General features: G+C 35.0%; 1 protein-coding gene across 1 annotated transcript; it reads right to left on the bottom strand.

Moving 5' to 3' along the window:
- Window positions 1-45: 45 nt before the first annotated feature.
- On the bottom strand, window positions 46-18,179 carry zgc:163014 (uncharacterized protein LOC100038766 homolog). Its single transcript, XM_056477214.1, has 13 exons — window positions 18,118-18,179; window positions 16,588-16,767; window positions 14,866-14,971; window positions 14,665-14,775; window positions 12,008-12,118; window positions 11,744-11,924; window positions 10,163-10,285; window positions 8,531-8,718; window positions 8,260-8,456; window positions 5,504-5,595; window positions 5,347-5,401; window positions 5,106-5,203; window positions 46-692 (listed from the first exon to the last, which is right to left on the bottom strand). The coding sequence occupies exons 1-13, from the start codon at window positions 18,177-18,179 to the stop codon at window positions 460-462; spliced, it is 1,737 nt and encodes a 578-aa protein (XP_056333189.1). The 3' UTR covers window positions 46-459.
- Between the last annotated feature and the right edge of the window lie 1,022 nt (window positions 18,180-19,201).

Genomic DNA, 19,201 nt, shown 5'->3' with positions numbered 1-19,201 from the left:
ATTGAAAAGTTAAGACAAATCAGTTTCTTTTCACAAAGTGCTGCATTTATTGCTTTGGTGAAAAGAATAGAGTTGCTTCTTTTGCAACTTTCAGACATCTAGGAACAAGAGATGAGCTGTACATGTCAGTGAGAAGAAAGTGGAAGTGCAACACAAGTCAAACATACAAAGCAAAACGTGAACAAACGTGTAAAATACGTGCAAAAGAAGAGAAAAGATTTATTGCACAAAAATACAGAGGCTCTGAGTGTGCTAAATACAAATCTACATGTGTATCTGCTAGTGCGAGTGAAGGCTTTGCTTGCTCTAAAAGAAATTCATATAAAATCAGTAGCTGTAAAACAGCTGTTCGTGCTAAAACTGCAACACTGCAACATTTAAAAATACTCATTCTAAAAGTGCTTCACAATGTTTTTGTACCCTATATTCATTTCTAAGAATTAAAAAAAGTCCCTGACCCTAAACAGGGAGTTGAACTGTACATTTAACGGTGTCGTTATAAAATGTTCCCGAACAGTCCGACCCTCCAAACATCAGGATGGCACACTGTAGAGAGGGGCTGTTGCCATGGTGCCGGTCCCTGGCATCCCTCAGCTCTGAAGGCTTTGTAAAGCCCAGTCTGATCAGACTGTGCCCTGCGCGGGGCTTACAGCACAGAGATGGAGACACCAGTGATGTCCAGGAGTTGCTATCTGAAAACAAGAATTTCAGAGTAATAATTAACCAAATCTTTTCCATTGTATGAATAATTTGGAAAATTATGTCCATGAAACCATTTTTATTCTATTAGAGAAGCTACACTGAGTGAAAAGGTTACCTCAAAAGAAAAATTCTGATCTGTGTTACTGAACCTCATGTTTAAATGTGTTTTTGGTCGTATGATAAAATCAGTGCATGTGGATTCAAACAACATTTAGACCACATTGACTTTTTAACATATGGACATCTCACTCAATTTAAATTTGGGATGCGGTGACATGCTTATTCCCGGAAGAAAATGATAAGATTGTATTATAATTAAGGATGTTTCGATACACTTTCCCCCAACACCATTTCTGAGACATGAGCTCAGGGTATCGGCCGATACAGAGTACTGAACCGATACCAGAGTGTGTATCTGTAGAAACCGTTGTGTGCACTACTAACCCTGTATAAATTGACCAAATAAGAGAGCACTCACACTATGCTATCCGAACCTTGCCCAGGCGCGTTTCCCGCTTCGTTTGGAAAGTGAGTGCTGTGAATCGGGCTCAGGTGTAGTTCAGTTGGAAGAGGTGTGCCAGGGCGTGGTTCGGTTGGGCTTTGGCGCGGTATGCTTTTAGTGAGCCCGAAACTGAAGATGCAACGTCACTTTTAAGGGATTGTTTCATATGGATTAATCATTCTTAATTTTCAATGAATGCAAACTGTTGCAGTTTATTAAAGATGCAAACCCCTCACTGCACTGCACCTTCAGGAAACCTCCTAATACCTGCAGCACAAGGACTTTTTGTGATAATTTATGAGTGTCAAAAGTGGTGGATATGTTCGGCAAAGTGTTTGACTGCAAGTGTCTGCATCCCAAATGACTAAAAATAATACAAAACGATATAACTAAAGTCCACTGTGCTGAGCGAGGGCGCTTCTCTCTGTTAAACTGAACAGTCGCATCATCGATGATGTAAGCGTGCTCAGGTCGAGTTGGTAAAAAAATGCAATGCGAGTGCCGGCCGAGGGGGAGAGGGTATGGGGGACAATCGCGCTTTGGCACAGTTCAAGGTAACTGTACCTAATGTGAGTACACCATGAATTTACGGTGTGCTTCAGACTTATCCAACAATAAAATAAACAAATACATACAGTGAACTAGAGTATGTTTATTATCTGGCATTTTTGTTATCAGACATTCAACCATAATATTATTTACCATACTTTACTGAAACAAGTTCAGCCACAAATCAAACATAGAAAACTGAAAAAAAATGTGTTTTTACAATATAACTGCATAAAAATCAATGCAAAAAATATAGTATAAAAAATAAACATGAATAATATAGAATAATGACCTCTTGGAAACTTTAAATAAAAAGGCACTTCAGCTTTTAGATTTTTACAGTGCAACAGAACCTTATACTCAATCTAAATAGACATTCATTGTTTCACATGTCGCAGTATCTTAAAGTACAACAACTATGTTGTCAAATAAAATACTTAAGTAATAGAAAACAAAAGTAAATATAACTTAATGTATGTGTTTGCTAGTGTTAAGCAAATCTAGCAGGCATATGTCTCATTTAAAAAGATGGTATCAGATCAGTTTATGGTTTTAAATACTCTGCGATATCGATGCCAGAAGTTTTGCAGTATCGGCAAGTATTTAAGATACTAGTATCCGTATCAGAACAACCCTAATTACAATTGATGTTGTCCCAATACTGAATTTCAGTACTAATCAGCTCAACAGAAATGACTTATTGACCGTGAAGGCAAAGTCCCTTTAAGGCTAGTCATTTCACTCGGCGGCCATGTTTGAAACGCCTGTCGGGTAGTATGCTCCAGCATGCTGTTTGAATGGGGAAACATCAAATTCTCCAAAACTACTTGCCAAGCTTATGATTACATTTCATCTTAGGAATCACCAATAAAATTAAACAACAACTGCCTCTTTAGTTTCATTTCTAAATGTTCGTATCACACAAAATCTGCAGAATCTCACGTCTGGTCCGAGCCCCTCCCCTGGAGAGTTGTCATTCTATAGCGATCGCTGTTTGGCTCCTGTACTAGAAGCTGGGCTTTATTAGCCCCATAGCGATCACTGATTGGCTCCTGTACTAGAAGGCGGGGCTTCATTCACCATATTGACAGTTACACTTCTCCCTATTCAAAAGTATACGAGTGACATGTCTTGTGTATTCTATAGTCTTTGGTGAAAGTCATCAGTACACAGCACTTCACCACTGTTTACAGAGTGCAAAAACAGATACAAGGACACTGGAGTGTTTTAAAGCTGGTCTGTCTATGAGCTGACATACAAGCGATCCACTGATGAATTGACTGATCTTCGTAGCTGTAAAACAGTCCAGTGTCTCCGAGCACGTGTTTAAGAATGCGTTCAACAGCACTTAAATGTTAGCAGGAAATGGACGTTTTAAAATTTCAGTACCGATTGGTACCGAAACTCCAGCATCATGACAACTGAAAGATTACAAATTTCTTTAAATATATATATTTCTTTGTTAAACACATTCTGATGGAGCCTATATGTGAAACACAGTCTCGTGTTTGCAAAGTAATGCAAATTGTCAGTTTTAAAGCACAGCTGTGTCTATTGTCTAACAAATGGAAAAGTAACACTTTCAAGCTGGTCAACTGGCCGGACGGGTTCTGTCTCCAGCATGCTTTGTGTTCATGCTAAAATATATCATAAATGAGTACTTATATGCTGATGAGATTGGGGCTGGGGGGGCAATTTACCCTGCTGACAGCAACACTTCATTTGCATGCTTTGTTTAGGTTTGTCCCCACCTACATGTATCAATGTCTGTAAAATGTAATTAAAACTGCTTGGCTGCACTAGTTCAGAGTTCTTTCGATGACGCCACATCGACGTCGAGTTTCTTATTAAAGAATTCTGCTTTGGAGATACCCGAAAGTTCTCCCTGGTTTTTGGCTCGTCTTAGAACTTCACAACAGTTTTGGTGTCGTGACCCGGATAGAGAAATTCACAACACAACCCTAATTACAATACAACTGAGGGAGTTCAGAAAATGGCTTTTTCTATCATTATGATATGCTAATAACACTCAACTCTACCTCTCATCCCGGCCTGATTATATGACTATCACTGATAGTATCTCAGCATTTCTGACAGACATTTATAACTGGATTACGTTATGAATTATTTTTTGTGTTTAATTGACATCCAAACATAGACATCTTAGCTAAAACAAGACTAAATATGGGCTGTCATTGGAAATCTAATAGACAATAGTCTGAAAATAGACTAGTTAAATAGGAATGAATGACACATTTTAATCACTAGTCTATTTTTTTAAAAATGAGTGGTGTGTGAAACCTTCAGTACGTGTGGTCATCAGACTGCTTCTCCACTAACAAGGAGAGGGAGAAAAATCACAAAACATAATTCCAGAAATTTCATTTTGCATGATATTGGCATCAAATTAAAAACATATAATCAAGAGATGTGTAGCTTCTGACCTATTACTTGTCTGTGTTGCTCCAGGACTGATTTCACATATTTATGAAATAATAAAATGTTTAGTGCGGTGCAAGTTTTTTTTACATTACTTAAGCATCTATAACTCTTTTTCATTTTGAGCATTATAAACGCTAGATGATGGATAATAAAGCCCAGAGTGTCTTCTTTCCAAAGATACATGAACTGTGAATGTAGACCAAATCATTCAGCAACTGTTAATGTTTTAGCTTGGGAAGATCATATTGAGAAAATGCCTCTGATGGTGAGGGAGAGAAGGACATCGAAAACCTTTTACAGTAATCTCGTTTTGCATGCTATCATCAAATTTGAAATATAAACTCATGAAACGCTTGGCTTTCAAGTCTTATTTTTTCTAGGACATTACATTAATGTTTTCCTGTGTTTGTTTATGAAAACAAATATTGAACACTACAATTTAGTTTTTTCTCATGACTTCATAATGTATAACTTTTTATATTTTTTAACATGTAACTTCTCTTTTTACCACAGTAAAGCTCAAAGTGTCTTCTTTCCAATGATACATAATTTGTGTTGGTAGCTTACTGGAATCAGGAACTGTTACTATTTAAAGTTATGTAGGTGTAAATCCCCAAAACTGAGTGCTGGCTAACAGGTAAACTATCGTGGCTATTCAAGACTTTGATGTTTGTATATAAAACCTAAGGACTCATAGAATAATCCAGAAATGGTGATTTTTGATAGAGGGGAAAATCTATTTCAACTTAGTGTTTTCTAACTAGTGTTATCATGTTCAGATGAGGGTGTAAAAATCATAATATAACGGTTTTATCAAACGATTATATAGGTCTACAAGGTTAATTGAACTGTATTTAATACTATGAAGCAGTATGGTACAGTAGCTGTGGTAAATTAGTGAAGATCAGACCTATGTTAAAGAGATGAAGGTCCTGTAAGGCTCCAACAGCACTGCAGCCTCCGCTGATCAGCACCCTGTTGTCAGACACTGGTAGAGCAGCGTGAAACCTGCCCGGGACAATCAAATAGCAAAAAAAATCATTAATTCTTCCCTTCAGCACACACTTAACTGCACAACTGAAACCATGTAAATATTTTTCATTATATGTGTGTATTCGAACAGTCCGAATAGCATTATTTTGAAGTCTTACCCACGGGCCAATGGGGGCATGTTCTCGTGCTTTACAGCTGTGTATTCCATGAAGCCTTTCACACAAAAAAAAGACTTATCATATGAAACTGAGAATATGAAAAGCAGAGAGGACAGTGTATGCTTAAAAGAGATGCGCATGAGCTCATGGTCATTACCAAGATCCAGGATGTGAAGATCGTTGAGGTAAGTGGCTGTTTTTCTCCCACCAAAAATGACCATCTTGTTAGACAGCAGTGTGGTGGAGTGCCTGGAGTACAAAAATCAGCCAGGAGTTATAATAAATAAATGATAGATGTCAGATTTAAAAAGAGATATTTAGGATTAGGCTTAAAAAGGATCTACAAAGATTTACATGAAAGGATTCATACAAAGATTTATATGAAATAAATAGGCTTCTATTTTGATTATGTGTTTCCACAAATAGAGAGTTATCAGTATCGGCTGACGTTTTCATATCAATGCTTCCATAGGAGAGCTAATATGGTTAACATTTTGCAGCACTATACAGTAAAAACTAAAGCAGATGGAAGGGTGTGTGGAATTTGTCATCAACAACAATGTATTTGTTGTTTTAACAAAACAAGAGCAATTGACAATTTTGACATCGTTTTGTCTTGTTCTGTTTTATCTTCTGAGGTACCTCAGGGAGCAGTTCTTGGTCCCCTTCCATTCTCAATCTATACCATATCACCAGGACCCATCATCCAATCACATGGTTTCTCTGATTACCGTAATCCCGACAACAAACAGCCATATCCCTCTGTATTTCAGCCAGATGCCCCTAATGGTAACTGCAAGGATCTTGTACTGCCTATAAGAGATCTCTGCATGGATGAAAGAGCATCACCTAAAGCTTAATTTGCCAAAAACCGAACTCCTCATCTTCCCTGCAACTCCAGCTATTTAAAACTATTTCTCCATCCAGCTGGAATCAACAACTCTTATCCCATCTAATTCAGTAAGGAATCTTGGGGTGATCCCAGATGACCAGAGCACATTGTTAAAGCTTGATCATGCATGTTTGCACTTTTCAACATCAGGAAAATCAGACCCTTACTGACTTATGATGCACAACGTCTAGTCCAAGCTTTTGAGATATCTAGGCATTTCTACAGAACAGCCACCGACTCTGCACCCCATTACCTCCACCTGCTTTTGCAAATCTATACCCCCTCCAGAAGCCTCCAATCAGTAAGTGAGTGATGCCTCATAGTACCGTCACAGAGAGGCTCATCACAGAAATCACTTTCCAGGAACTTTGCACTCATGGTTCCTCGCTGGTGGAACAATCGTTTTAATCCCACAAACTGAAAACTAATTCTTCAACAACGACTTCATCATCATCATCATCCTGCTTCTCATTATTTTTTATCAAATATGATTATTTGATTATTGGAATGAGTATTTAACTTTGAATTGATTTTAACTAATGAATAAGTTAACACACTGCTTTATGTAAGAATGTTCAGTGTCCTTGCTCCTCTCTTTGTCTGTCTATTTTAACTTTGTTTCCAGGAGACACACAAACCAGGTCATAGGTAATGGAGACCTCCCTCTCTCCCTCTTTTGAGCGGAATTACTGATGCTGAGGAGGGGGAAACAACCGTTTCTATTTGTCATGATATTGCCTACAGTAATTTAGCTGTTGTTTTTTTTTCTTTTTAAAGTAATTCCTTGTTATGCTAGATAGACTTTGTGTGTAGTAAGGATATTGCAGCCGAATGTTAATTAAACCAGTTTTGAGCCAGTTTGATAAGACAGCTGTACATACAATGAACAACCTTGAGTTTCCACAACAGATTGTCTCTGGCGTCTATGTAATGCCTCAGTAGTTCAGTTTTCTCTTAACAGTTTAGGGTCGGCCTGACCCCCAAGAACCATGCCGTCGTCCATATCTGAAGTTGGATACAATTCTTCCTTGATGCACACATTTAGGCTATTCATATCTGGAGCTAGATACAATCCTTCATTGACGCACACCTTTAGAATTGTCTATTTTTGCTGTAACCAATGAGAACCGTTTACCTGGATCCAGCCTTTATTGGACTTGTGTAAAAAGTATAATTGCTGCATTGTTGAGCCAGAGCGGCCTAGGAACTCTATGTGAGTGTTGAAGCTGGCTTATGCTGATGAAACTGCAAACTATCTTCAGTAAACTTCATTTATTTATTTATTTGAATCTCTGACTCCGGCTCTTCTTCATCTGACAGACTGGTCATTCTTTGGGTTAAAATTGTAAATAATCCCTACAGTTGATGGAGGACACGTGGCACTTGTTTACTGGTGACACCATTGATCAATCAACAAAAAGAAGGTAGGACGATTTAAAATATTATAGATTAGGGATTGTCTGTGAAGTAGTGGGTAGTAACGGAATGCTGTGGGGTTCTCATTCAGATGTGAATGAAAGGCATCTGTAGATTCACAAAATTTTGATGTATACCAATGATACTGATACGTATAACAGTAGTTGAAAGGTGTACCTCTTCCACCCAGAGTTAAGAACTCGGTTAATGGGTGTGTAAGAGGCTTTTGAAAACATTCTTGGGGATAAAACTTGGACTGGTTTTTGTATTTAGTGTATATATATATATATATATATATATATATATATATATATATATATATATATATATATATATATATATATATATATATATATATATATATATATATATATATATATATATATATATATATATATATATATATATATATATATATAAACTTTTTTACTTACCCTAGCTCTATCAGAACCTATGCATAAGTAGCATTTCTTGTGCGTATTCATGTTGAGGTGATTAATGCCTTCCTCATTTGCACGTTGCTTTGGACAGCAGCTTCAGTTAAATGACTGAATATTGGAAATAGCTCCCAAAAAAGTAGAAAAACAAAAGGTAAAAGCACTGACCCGAACCTGGGCAGAGGCCGGTCACCCTCCACGATGGGCTGATACCACAGACCATGCTCGGGGTTAAAGATGTACAGAGCGTTACTGCAAACTCTGCCTTCAGGACACCGGCTGGGCTGCAGCCCTCCAAACACATACAGCTCCTTCTTATAGACAGTAGCACTGTGATACGCCAATGACGGTATGTTTCCCTTCGCCTATTTAGAAAGTCAGAAATGCAGAAACTATAAGTGTTCAGTGTTAGGTATGAAGTAAGTACTTCAGCACTCACAGAAATAAGTTTCCACTTCCATGTTGTAGTGTCGAGTACATGAATGTCACTGTATCGCTGGCCTTCTCTGAGACCACCGTACACATAGACCACTTTAGACTCGGGATCATAGGTTGCAGAGTGACCTTGAGAGTTTGGAGGGCAGAACTCTGACGAGGAGACGTCCATGGGGAACCAGAAATCATTTTCTGGAAATTATGGTCACAAGGGTTAAAGAAGTACAATGCAGCAATTTACTCCTTATTGAGATCCTTGTAACTCTAACTGAGCCATATAGGGTCGTAACATTACGAAACCAAAATAAAAGCTTATTAAACAAAGTCTAAAAGGGTACTAAGAAATTTTCAAATACTTCTTGAGTTACAATGATGTGAAATTTGGGAAAATAATTTAAATTAAAACTAATCTTATAGTTAAAAATGTATTTAATTCTATATATGTATATTTTCATATAAATCAAGTATATTTGAATGACGTTAATACATTTCTTTTTGTATTTAATCGGAAAACAAAATTTACAATACAATACAGTACAACATAGCATAAAAAAAATACCAGTCTGTGTAATGAATCGAGTTTTTGAACTGAATTACTGAAATAAATCAACTTTTCGATGACAAAGAAATTAATTAGGATTAGGTGTGCACAATATATCATTTCAGCATCGATATCGCAATGTGATCATTCGCAATAGTAACATCGCAGGATATGCAATGTTGAGTTTGTGTTATAATTCATCAGTTGCATGCGTTTTTGATGTCTGTGATTCTATACTGATTTTAAAAACATTCAGGTATTAGAAATTCTACCACTTGTAACTTTAACAACGATTTATTGTTATTAAATTATTTTTATTTTTAGCGTTCAGTTACTGTACTTGAATACTGTTAGACTCATATAATGATAAAACACTATTTCAATTGTATCTTTCTCTTGAATGTATTTATAGATTGTTATGCATGAAAATACTCACAACACATGCAAATACAGCAATGCACTACAAATAGCACAACCACAATGAAAACGTATGGAGATACAAAGAGTAAACATTAATTCATGAGTCTCTGACTAAACATGTGCATGAAAATACTCACAACACATGTAAATACAGAAACGCACTGCAAGTAGCAAATGTGTTAGGGGACCTCAAAAGTTTTATAGATTGGTAATTCAATTTTTTGGAGACGCACTCTCATTGTAGAATCATCCCAATCGATCTAACATTATCAATTCTTTCCAAATTGAGATATGAAGTAATCTGGTGAAACTGTATTTATATCGCAATATATAAATCGCAAAATAAAAAAGATATCCCAATGTTAGAATTTTCCAATATCGTGCAGCCCTAATTGAGATACACCTTTATAATCTAAGAATCTTTTCACCTTTATTTACACTTTTGTTTTTCTAGGAGTTTTCTATGCAGTAGACATAATGACAATACGCTGTAAAAAAATTCTTGCTGTTTTAAATTTAACTTATATCAATCAAACTGACTAAAAAATATTAGAGTTAAAATTATAACTTTAAAAAAATTGCTGAAACCTGATTAAATTATTAAAATAAGTTTAAGCAGCATAAAGATTTGCTGTTATGACTTTTTGTTAGATTTTTTACAGTGTACAAACGCACCAATCTCCAGTTTCCATATAGAGTCTTTACAGGTGGCCTGGTCATCAGCTTCCCCACCAATCAGAATGGCCGTTTCAGGATCACTCAAACACATTGCATGGCTCCAGCGCTTCGATGGACAGTCTGAGAAATGAATCAAATTAAATAAAAACACTTAACATTACAATGTCTTCAAACAATGTACACTCACTGGCCACTTTATTAGGTACACCTGTCCAACTGCTCATTAACGCAATTTCTAATCAGCCAATCACATGGCAGCAACTCAATGCATTTAGGCATGTAGGCATGGTCAAGACAATCTGCTGCAATTTTATTCGAGCATCAAGATGGGGAAAAAAGGGAGTTTAAGTGACTTTGAACGTGGCATGGTTGTTGGTGCCAGACGGGCTGCTCTGAGTATTTCAGAAACTGCTGATCTACTGGGATTTTCATGCACAACCATCCCTAGGGTTTAAAGAGAATGGTCCGAAAAAAAGAAAATGTCCAGTGATCGGCTGTTCTGTGGGCGCAAATGCCTTGTTGATGCCAGATGTCAGAGGAGAATGACCAGACTGGTTCGAACTGATAGAAAGGCAACAGTAACTCAAAAAACTGCTGGTTACAACCGAGGTATGCAGAAGAGCATCTCTGAATGCACAACCTTGAGGAAAGGCTCAGCAAAATTGGACAATAGAAGATTGGAAAATGTTGCCTGGTCCTATAAGTCTCAATTTCTGCTACAACATTCGGATGGTAGGGTCAGAATTTGGCATCAACAACACAAAAGCATGGGTCCATCCTGCTTTGTATCAACGGTTCAGGCTGGTGGTGGTGGTGTAATGGTGTGGGGGATATTTTCATTGCCCACATTGGGCGCATTAGTACCAAGTGAGGTACAATAGTCTATGCCATAGCCTGCCCGAGTATTGTTGCTGACCATGTCCATCCCTTTATGACCAGTCTACCAATCTTCTAATGGCTACTTCCAGCAGGATAACAGGCCATGTCATAAAGCATAAATAATCTCAGACTAGTTTCTTGAACATGACAATGAGTTCACTGTTCTCAAATGGCCTCAACACTCAACAGATCTCAATCCAATAGAGCACCTTTGGGATGTGGTGGAATGGGAGATTCGCATCATGGATGTGCAGCAGACAAACCTGCAGCAACTGTGTGATGCTATCATTCTGAAGGCAAAAGAGGGTCCAACCCAGTACTTGTAAGGTGTACCTAATAAAGTGGCAGGTAAGTGTATATATATATTTAATAACATATATAAAAATTAACATGGGTTTCAAAAAGTAATTAAAAAACATATGATCTATAATATGTACAATCAACAGTGCTTATCTTGACAAGCAGAGAAAATAATGATATTTTCAAAAATGTCAACCGATTATTATAACACTCAAAATATTACAAACACTTTGGGTTCCAGCTGTGCACAAAAACGCACTGCTCTATCAGTGATTTATTAATTATATCAGTAACTCTGCAACCAAGTCAACAGCTCTATCCGACATAACATTAAGATTCTATGCATGCCAATCAACAATTACGTACAGTATGATCCCAAACAAAGGCATGAGTCTTTACCAGCTCTGCAACTCTTCACACGTTTGACAGCCGCCTCATCCTCCAAATCCACCGCAGACATTTTAGACAGCTTGCGCTTCTTTGGGCTTGAACCTGGAATTGGATCCTGAAAGCTTTCCAGTTCTTCAGAACTCCAAACATATCCTTTTATGCCTATAACAGAGCGCCTTGGAGTCTTATCCTTTAAAACAACACAACATAGTGTAAGATTAGTTTGCATAAAGAGACGATTGATGGCTGATGATTTGATGAACGAGTCCTCACCATTGGCCACACACCCTGAACATGGAGCAGAGCGTTTTCCCGGGTCTCCATTCTGCTTTTTGCCAGCTCTGCGCAGCTGATGCTTCCCTCTGGAGGAGATCTCTGGCTGATCTTTATAGACACACACAACAGAGAAGTCACGATCACTTCATCACAAGTCATGGCTTAAGGCGCTCTGTAAAGCTCAAGTCTAGAAATAATGAAACCCAATCGCTGGTTTTGTTAGAAATTACCTCAAATTCAACGAAGAACAATGGCTCCTTTGAGAAGTCTGGGTTTTGTTTGTTTTTGAACAAGGTTTATTATTCTTATGACTGACTCTACAGAATTGCGAGTACATTTCAAGCATTTCCATTCATTTTCCTTATACTGGATTGATATAATTTACAGTAAACAAAATCCATTATTGTGTACAATGATGCAAAATGCTTGATTTTGTTACTAATGGTTGTTTAAGTTATTGTTAGACCTTTTGAAATCACTAACAGAGTTGACATGTTGTGCTTTAGCTGAAGATGTTAACCTCAAACCAGGTAGGCTACCATCATGTATTTATCAAATTATTGTTTTTAAAAAGTTTAGAATTGATGTAACAGTTGACTAGAATGTTGGGACAGACACAAAATAATTTTTCATTAAATAAAACAGAAAATAGTTTTATGCAATTGTTTATATAACTTAATAAAGTAAATGGACTCAATTTCATCATCACTGTTAGACTTTGCAGCAATTTTATAGTTATTTACCGTAAACCACATACATTTTTAACAGTTCACTACTGTAATATGCACCGCATTGTGGGTAATTGTAAAATTTTTACAGTAACTTTCTGCAAATTTAATAAATTGTGGTATTCTACTGTATTCAAAGTAATGAAGTACTGCTACTTTAAATAAAAAAAACCAATGAACCTCGTGTCAAAAAATGTACTTACAATAGAGCGATCAATAAAAACAAACTTTAAAATGGATATAATAACAATGAATGATAAAAATATTGTTGTAATGATCTCATCACTTGTTTGGAATTGATTAAATTCAATAGTAAACACTAAAAATAGGTTTTGCTGCTAGTGTGAAAAGTAAATGATCGTTAAAAGTACTGTTAAAATTGTCATATTCTAAAATTAAGATGTGGTAAAGTGCATTTTACCATAAAAAGAAGTCAGCGTTAGGGCTGTGCTACTGTAAAACACATTTACAGGCAAGTTACTGTAAAGGGGCAGTTGCAGTAACTTGCTACCAGCAGTGCTGCCAGCATGTTACCGCAAAAATACAATAAAATGTCAAAGTGCAATTAAAGTCGAGTGTGTGAATCAGGACGGGGAAACAGCCAAAATTGATATAGTGGGAGTTTTTAAGTTAATATTTTCAAGACAAGATGTCCCAAAATACATGTACAATCATTGGGTCTCATTCATAAACCATGCATATGCACAAATTTATGCATTGAAATGTGCCTACGGAGGCTTTCACGAATAAATGTTCATCAAATCTTAGTACTAAAATTTATTCTAAATTTATTTTAAAAATTCAAGAACAACTGATACCACACATACGCAGTAATCAAGTAATAATCATCATTTGATTTCTTATCATTAGAAGTGCTTCTTTGTGGAAAAGCTCTTATATGGAGCTGGCGTGGGCGTGTATTATGCAATATATCCCTGTGATGGCTCATTCCCCTGTGGCGACCCCAGATTAATAAAGGCACTAAGCCGAAAAGAAAATGAATGAATTATTAACCACCCCCCCCACCCCCTCGTATATTTTTTCCCCAAACTTCTGATTAAGGGAAAGAAGATTTTTTTCTACAAATTTCTAAACTTAATAGTTTTAATAATTATTCATTAATAATTATTTTTTTAATAATAATCATTTTTGACTAGATATTTTTCAATATAATAGTATTCAGCATAAAGTGGCATTTAATGGCTTAACTAGGTTAATTAGTCAAATTAGGGTAATTAGGAAATAATTGTATGATGATGGTTTGTTTTGTAGACAATTGACAAAATATATATAGCTTAAAGGATTTTGATCTTAAAATGGTTAATCAAATTAAAAACTGCTTTTATTCTAGCCAAAATAAAACAAATAAGACTTTCTCCAGAAGAAAAACTATTATAGGAAATATAGTGAAAAAAATATTTGCTCTGTTAAGCATAACTTGGGAAATATTTGGGAAAAATAAAATAAAAATCACAGGAGGGCTAATAATTTTGACTTCAACTGTATATTTAAAATCAGTTCAGTTAAATGAACTGTTTATTGAAGACCCTGAAATAAATACTTTGTGGTCTTTACAAATACAAAAGCAGCAAAAACTGTCATCAACACTCATAAAGGTATTAATAATTGAGCACAATTAATAACTGATGAAAAATTAGCCAAAATGATAATGATTTCTGATCTTGTGGCACTGAATACAGCAGTAATTATACTAAAAATTCAGCTTTCCATCAGAGGAATAGATTACATTTTAAATATATAATCATAATGTAGTTGATATTACAACAGTTATTCTAAATTGTAATAATTTTACCATTTTACCCTTACTTTGGAAATTAAAATATAAAGACTTGGTGAACATAAGACAACAAAACAAAAACCCTAAAAAAAAGAAGGAAAATGAATTCCAACTTCTTATCTTCTCACATCATGAGTGTCTGCACTGCTGAGAAGAGTGCTGGATGGGTTGGAGGACTGACTCAGCGATGAACGTTTCCTCGTCACCCGTGGAGTGCTGCTAATAAAACTGGACTTCACCTTTGAGGAATAAATCATTTAATAACATCCAGGTTTGTAGTAGATGCATGAGAAATGCAAACAAGATATACATGTGTGATCTGAGAATACCTGTCCAGTGACATTGAGCAGGAGTTTGGCATAATCTCCCCTCCTGCCTCTCTGTGCAGCTTCAGCCACAACTTCAGGAGTCCAAACGCCTTGCCAGATCAAACACCTTCATACATAAAGTGGAGTTAACTCCAGAGAAGAGGTGAAAAAAGGTCTCATTTCCCGAATTTGCTTTACTTTGTACATTTACAGTGATTTGGATACAGTTAAAGGGATAGTTCACCCAAAAATAAACCTTTACTCACTATTTGCAAATCCACAAGTTGTTACAAAACTTTATGATGTTTCTTTATTCTGTTGAACACAAAAGAAAGCTTTTAAAGAAAGCTGAAAACCTGTAACCATTGATATGGTAGGAAAAACAAATACTATGGAAGTCAATGGTTACAGCTTTTCAGCATTCTACAGAATATCTTCCTTTTGCATCCAACAGAAGAAATCAACTCAAACCAGTTTAGAACAAGTTTTTAACAGTTTAGAACAATTTTTAGAAAAAGATGAGTAAATGATGACAATTTTCAGTTTTGGGTGAACTGTTAGCTAAAGAAATTGATGTAATGGCAGATCTTTTGCTTTATATTGTGATGTAAATACTGTCTGAATGAGATGCTACTGAAAAAACTAATAAATAAAAATAATATGCATTTCTGTGTTAAAGTGAAGAAAAACATCTACATTTCATCATTTGTCCAATCACACAAATTTACCAATTAAATGTTCCTAATGAAGTCAGATACAAAACTTTAGCAGTGTTTTAAACATATTTCCACCAGAGGTCAGCAAAGACACTCAATGCATGATTTAAAGGGATAGTTCAGGCCAAAATGAAAATGTTGTCATTATTTACTCACCCTTTACTTGTTCCTAACCCTTTTCCAAATTTTTTTCTAAAAAAAAAAAAAAAAAACGATGTTTTTAAGAAAGTTGGAAACCTGTAATCATTGACTTCCATAGTATTTGTTTTTCCTACAATGGTTACAGGTTCTCAGCTTTCTTCAAAATAAACTCTTTTTGTTTTAACAGAAGAACAAAACTCTTAAAGGTTAGAAACTACTTGAGGATGAGTAAATAGTGAGTAAATTTCATCCCATTAGTATATTTTCTTTTTTTTCTTTATTTATTTATGTTGCACTAAAGCAAATGAGCTCATAAACAAAAAAAGAACAGTATAATTTAGGTGAAAAGAAATTCTTATTTCATTTTAAGATTTTTATAAATGTTTTATTTTCATCATAAAAAGATCTAGAAGGCATTTATTCACTTTTCCTTTTTAGTAATTAATTGTTATAATTGTGTAATTTGTAAAAGAAACAAATATTTATTTATTTTAGTTTTATTTCAGATTTCCTACAGGGTTTCTTGTTTGTTTATTTATTTGTTTTTTAATTACTATTTATTATTATTAGTAGTAGTAATAGTAGTATTAGTGGTAAGTAGCATTGTCTTCCTTAAATAATAAAAAAAGATTTATATTTCATTTTAGATATTGAATGTAAAAACGTCTAATTTTGAACATATTACTTCTATTCATGTCTTTTATGTGTTGGTATGAACACCAAAACAATTCAAGAAATATTTATATGTAGATTAAATAATATATATATATATATATATATATATATATATATATATATATATATATATATATATATATATATATATATTAAAAAATGACAAATTAAATGGATTTCCTTGCAGGGTTATAATCTCATCTGAACTTGCCTGGAGTGTGGTGAAAGTGTCCCGATGACCTGTGATTTAATGTCCGGCCCCAGCAGAACCTCCACAGAGATCTCAGTATCGTTGGAGAAGGAGGACGACCATTCTCCCAAACCAAACACTATGAGCTGTTTTGGCAAAGGCAACGGCATCTGAACCTGGTACATCGTACGGCTGACATTTCTACACAGGGAATATTAGAGAGAACAAAACCAAGGATGCTCAGACAAAGGAAACTGTCAGTACATTTAAAACTACTGTATACTATTTAACTGAGTAAATGCTTATTTACTATCAGAGTTTTCAGTAGGTTTTTAAATCCACATTTACAAGGTTGTAAATATGGAAAGGCTCTAAACAAACACTATATCCTCTTTTCTTACTTTTACAAACATTTATCAGGAGTCAGGGAATAGTCTGAAGGAAATTGTGGAACTTTAAATATCTATTCCAGACACTGAAAGTCGATTAATTTTAGATATTTTTGTCCAAGTCATGCAATATAAATTGTCATTATAAATCTTACTTCCCATTTATACAAATGTAACTTTTCTAAACTGTTTTTAGTATGTTGCTTCATGCGTTTGCCCATTGTTATGGGTAGGCTATTTTTCAGTGCTATTTTAATAATTTTCGCACTACTAATAAGTCAAATGCAGTCAGCTGTATTTTTTAACCAAGTCCCAATGGTCACAAAGGTTCAAAAAAGTGTTAGCGATAATGTTAGCTGGCTAGTTGTAATTGAGCATTGTTTTTGTTAAAAACGTAGCCTGTTAGGTAGCATAAGGTGTGATCAGATTAATCGCAATGTTTTTATCAATGTTGTAGCAATGTTGCAAGTTAATGAAAAGATTGAAGATTAAATTCAATAACTTCCTGTCCAGCTTTTTGGGGTTTAGTGCTGTACCCCAAACAGATGCGATGTGACAAAACATATTAAAATATGGACTACTTTTTCCCATTTGAATTATTATTTGTCCTAACCAACAGTTGAACTTGGCTATGTACTAAAACATATGTGAACAAGAAAATAATAAAGCTTCAAATGGGTAGATTTAAAATATTATCTGGCTGTTCAGGTCATGGAAATTCACTTCTACATTTTTTGTGAAGTAAAAGTGAGGGAATTTGACATTTGGGTTAGACTGAGTTTTAAAAAGGACCATCTTGGGCAAAATTTGACTAAAATGTTCAACTTTAATCAGACGCCAAGAGAATTTGTGAAAATTCGTGATTTATATTTTGTTTATATCATTATTTATTAATTTTAGTCAAAATAGCGACTTAATTGACGTTTGTTTGTTTACTTTTGCGTTGAATTTGATGTTACTAATTGTTTTGATTTCCGCTTCGTCCACAGAAAAGATTTTAGCAATTATCAAGGACACATTCAACTTTTATGAAGTCAGTAGATTTTGTTATACTCACTGCTGTAAAAGTGTTAGAACCCCCAACATATTTGGTTAGTTGAAAGCTGATATAGGGTAAACATAATTAGGTCATATAGTAAAGTTCAAGTACAAAGGTGCGCACCGTATAAACTGGCGAGGTGCTTCTCGTAAAGACCAGATGGCATAAAAGTGCACTTTGCCCATGTTGATTGAGGACTGACCAGCGAACTCCTCCAGTCCAGTGCTGTGCTATCTGTGCGTGTGCGCGGCCAAATGACCCGCGTGAACGCGCTTGCATTTATCACCTCATGTGCCAAGTGATGACCAATTAACAACTCTCAGATTAAAAAAAAGGTCGTTTATAAAGCGTCCTTTTTAGTATCGATTATGAACAAGCAAACAAACAATTAAATATGTAAATAAATAATTAAAAGCGTGGGCCCTACTTATACAAACGCACGTTTTGTGGCGATGAATGAATGAATAGTTAAATAGGCTAAATATATAACCAGCCATCCAAAGAGGCCCAGTGTATTTTTCACTAAACGTAATACTAAAATAAGTAATTGTTAAAACTGATTGATTGATTGTTTTGTTTCCAGAAATATTAATACAATACACTAATTAATATGCTGCAATATGTGGTATTAACCGCCCTTCTCTAAAAACATAAATACATAAATAAACAAATAAAAAAACCAAAGACATGTCATTGCTTTTGCTATACATCTGTTTTACTGCATATATTTCTGTATTTATCTTTAGATTTATAATTCTCACACACACGCACGCACGCACGCACGCATGTACGCACACACACACACACACTTTTATCCTAAGCGACTTACAAATGAGCATAAAAGCAGTAATTTATTAATCTAATTTTACATTAAAATATTAAATTAAAATGACAAAAAACAGCAAACAACTAAAGCTACCAATAATGACAAAAGAAAATATGTGTACAGTTACATTTCTCTATTCCATTAATTTATAATTCAGTTTATTTTAGGCTAGTCAATACTTTATTATATATTTAATTATATAATCTTTGTTTTAGTAACTCTTATCACTTTAACTGATTTATTTATTTTTATTTATATATTTCATATTTGGACCAAACAGAAACACAATTTATTACATTCTGCAATGACCTTTTTTTCTTATTAAATGAAAAAGTAATAAACAAACAAATAAATAAATAAATGCATGGGCCCATAAAAAAA

This window comes from Danio aesculapii, chromosome 17 (genome assembly GCF_903798145.1).
Source record: "Danio aesculapii chromosome 17, fDanAes4.1, whole genome shotgun sequence".
Classification (NCBI taxonomy): domain Eukaryota; kingdom Metazoa; phylum Chordata; class Actinopteri; order Cypriniformes; family Danionidae; genus Danio; species Danio aesculapii.
This window is presented reverse-complemented; position numbering and strand designations above follow the sequence as displayed.

Bases quoted from the DNA above. Each gene is read 5' to 3' on its own strand.
- zgc:163014 (XM_056477214.1), bottom strand. From the start codon at position 18,179: ATGGGCAAAGTGCACTTTTATGCCATCTGGTCTTTACGAGAAGCACCT. The intron at 12,119-14,664 runs GTGAGAAGATAA...GTGTCTATAAAG, and splicing joins GCAGTGCAGACACTCATGAT to ATCAGCCAGAGATCTCCTCC. The intron at 693-5,105 runs GTCTGATCTTCA...TCTTGTTTTCAG, and splicing joins CCTTCATCTCTTTAACATAG to ATAGCAACTCCTGGACATCA.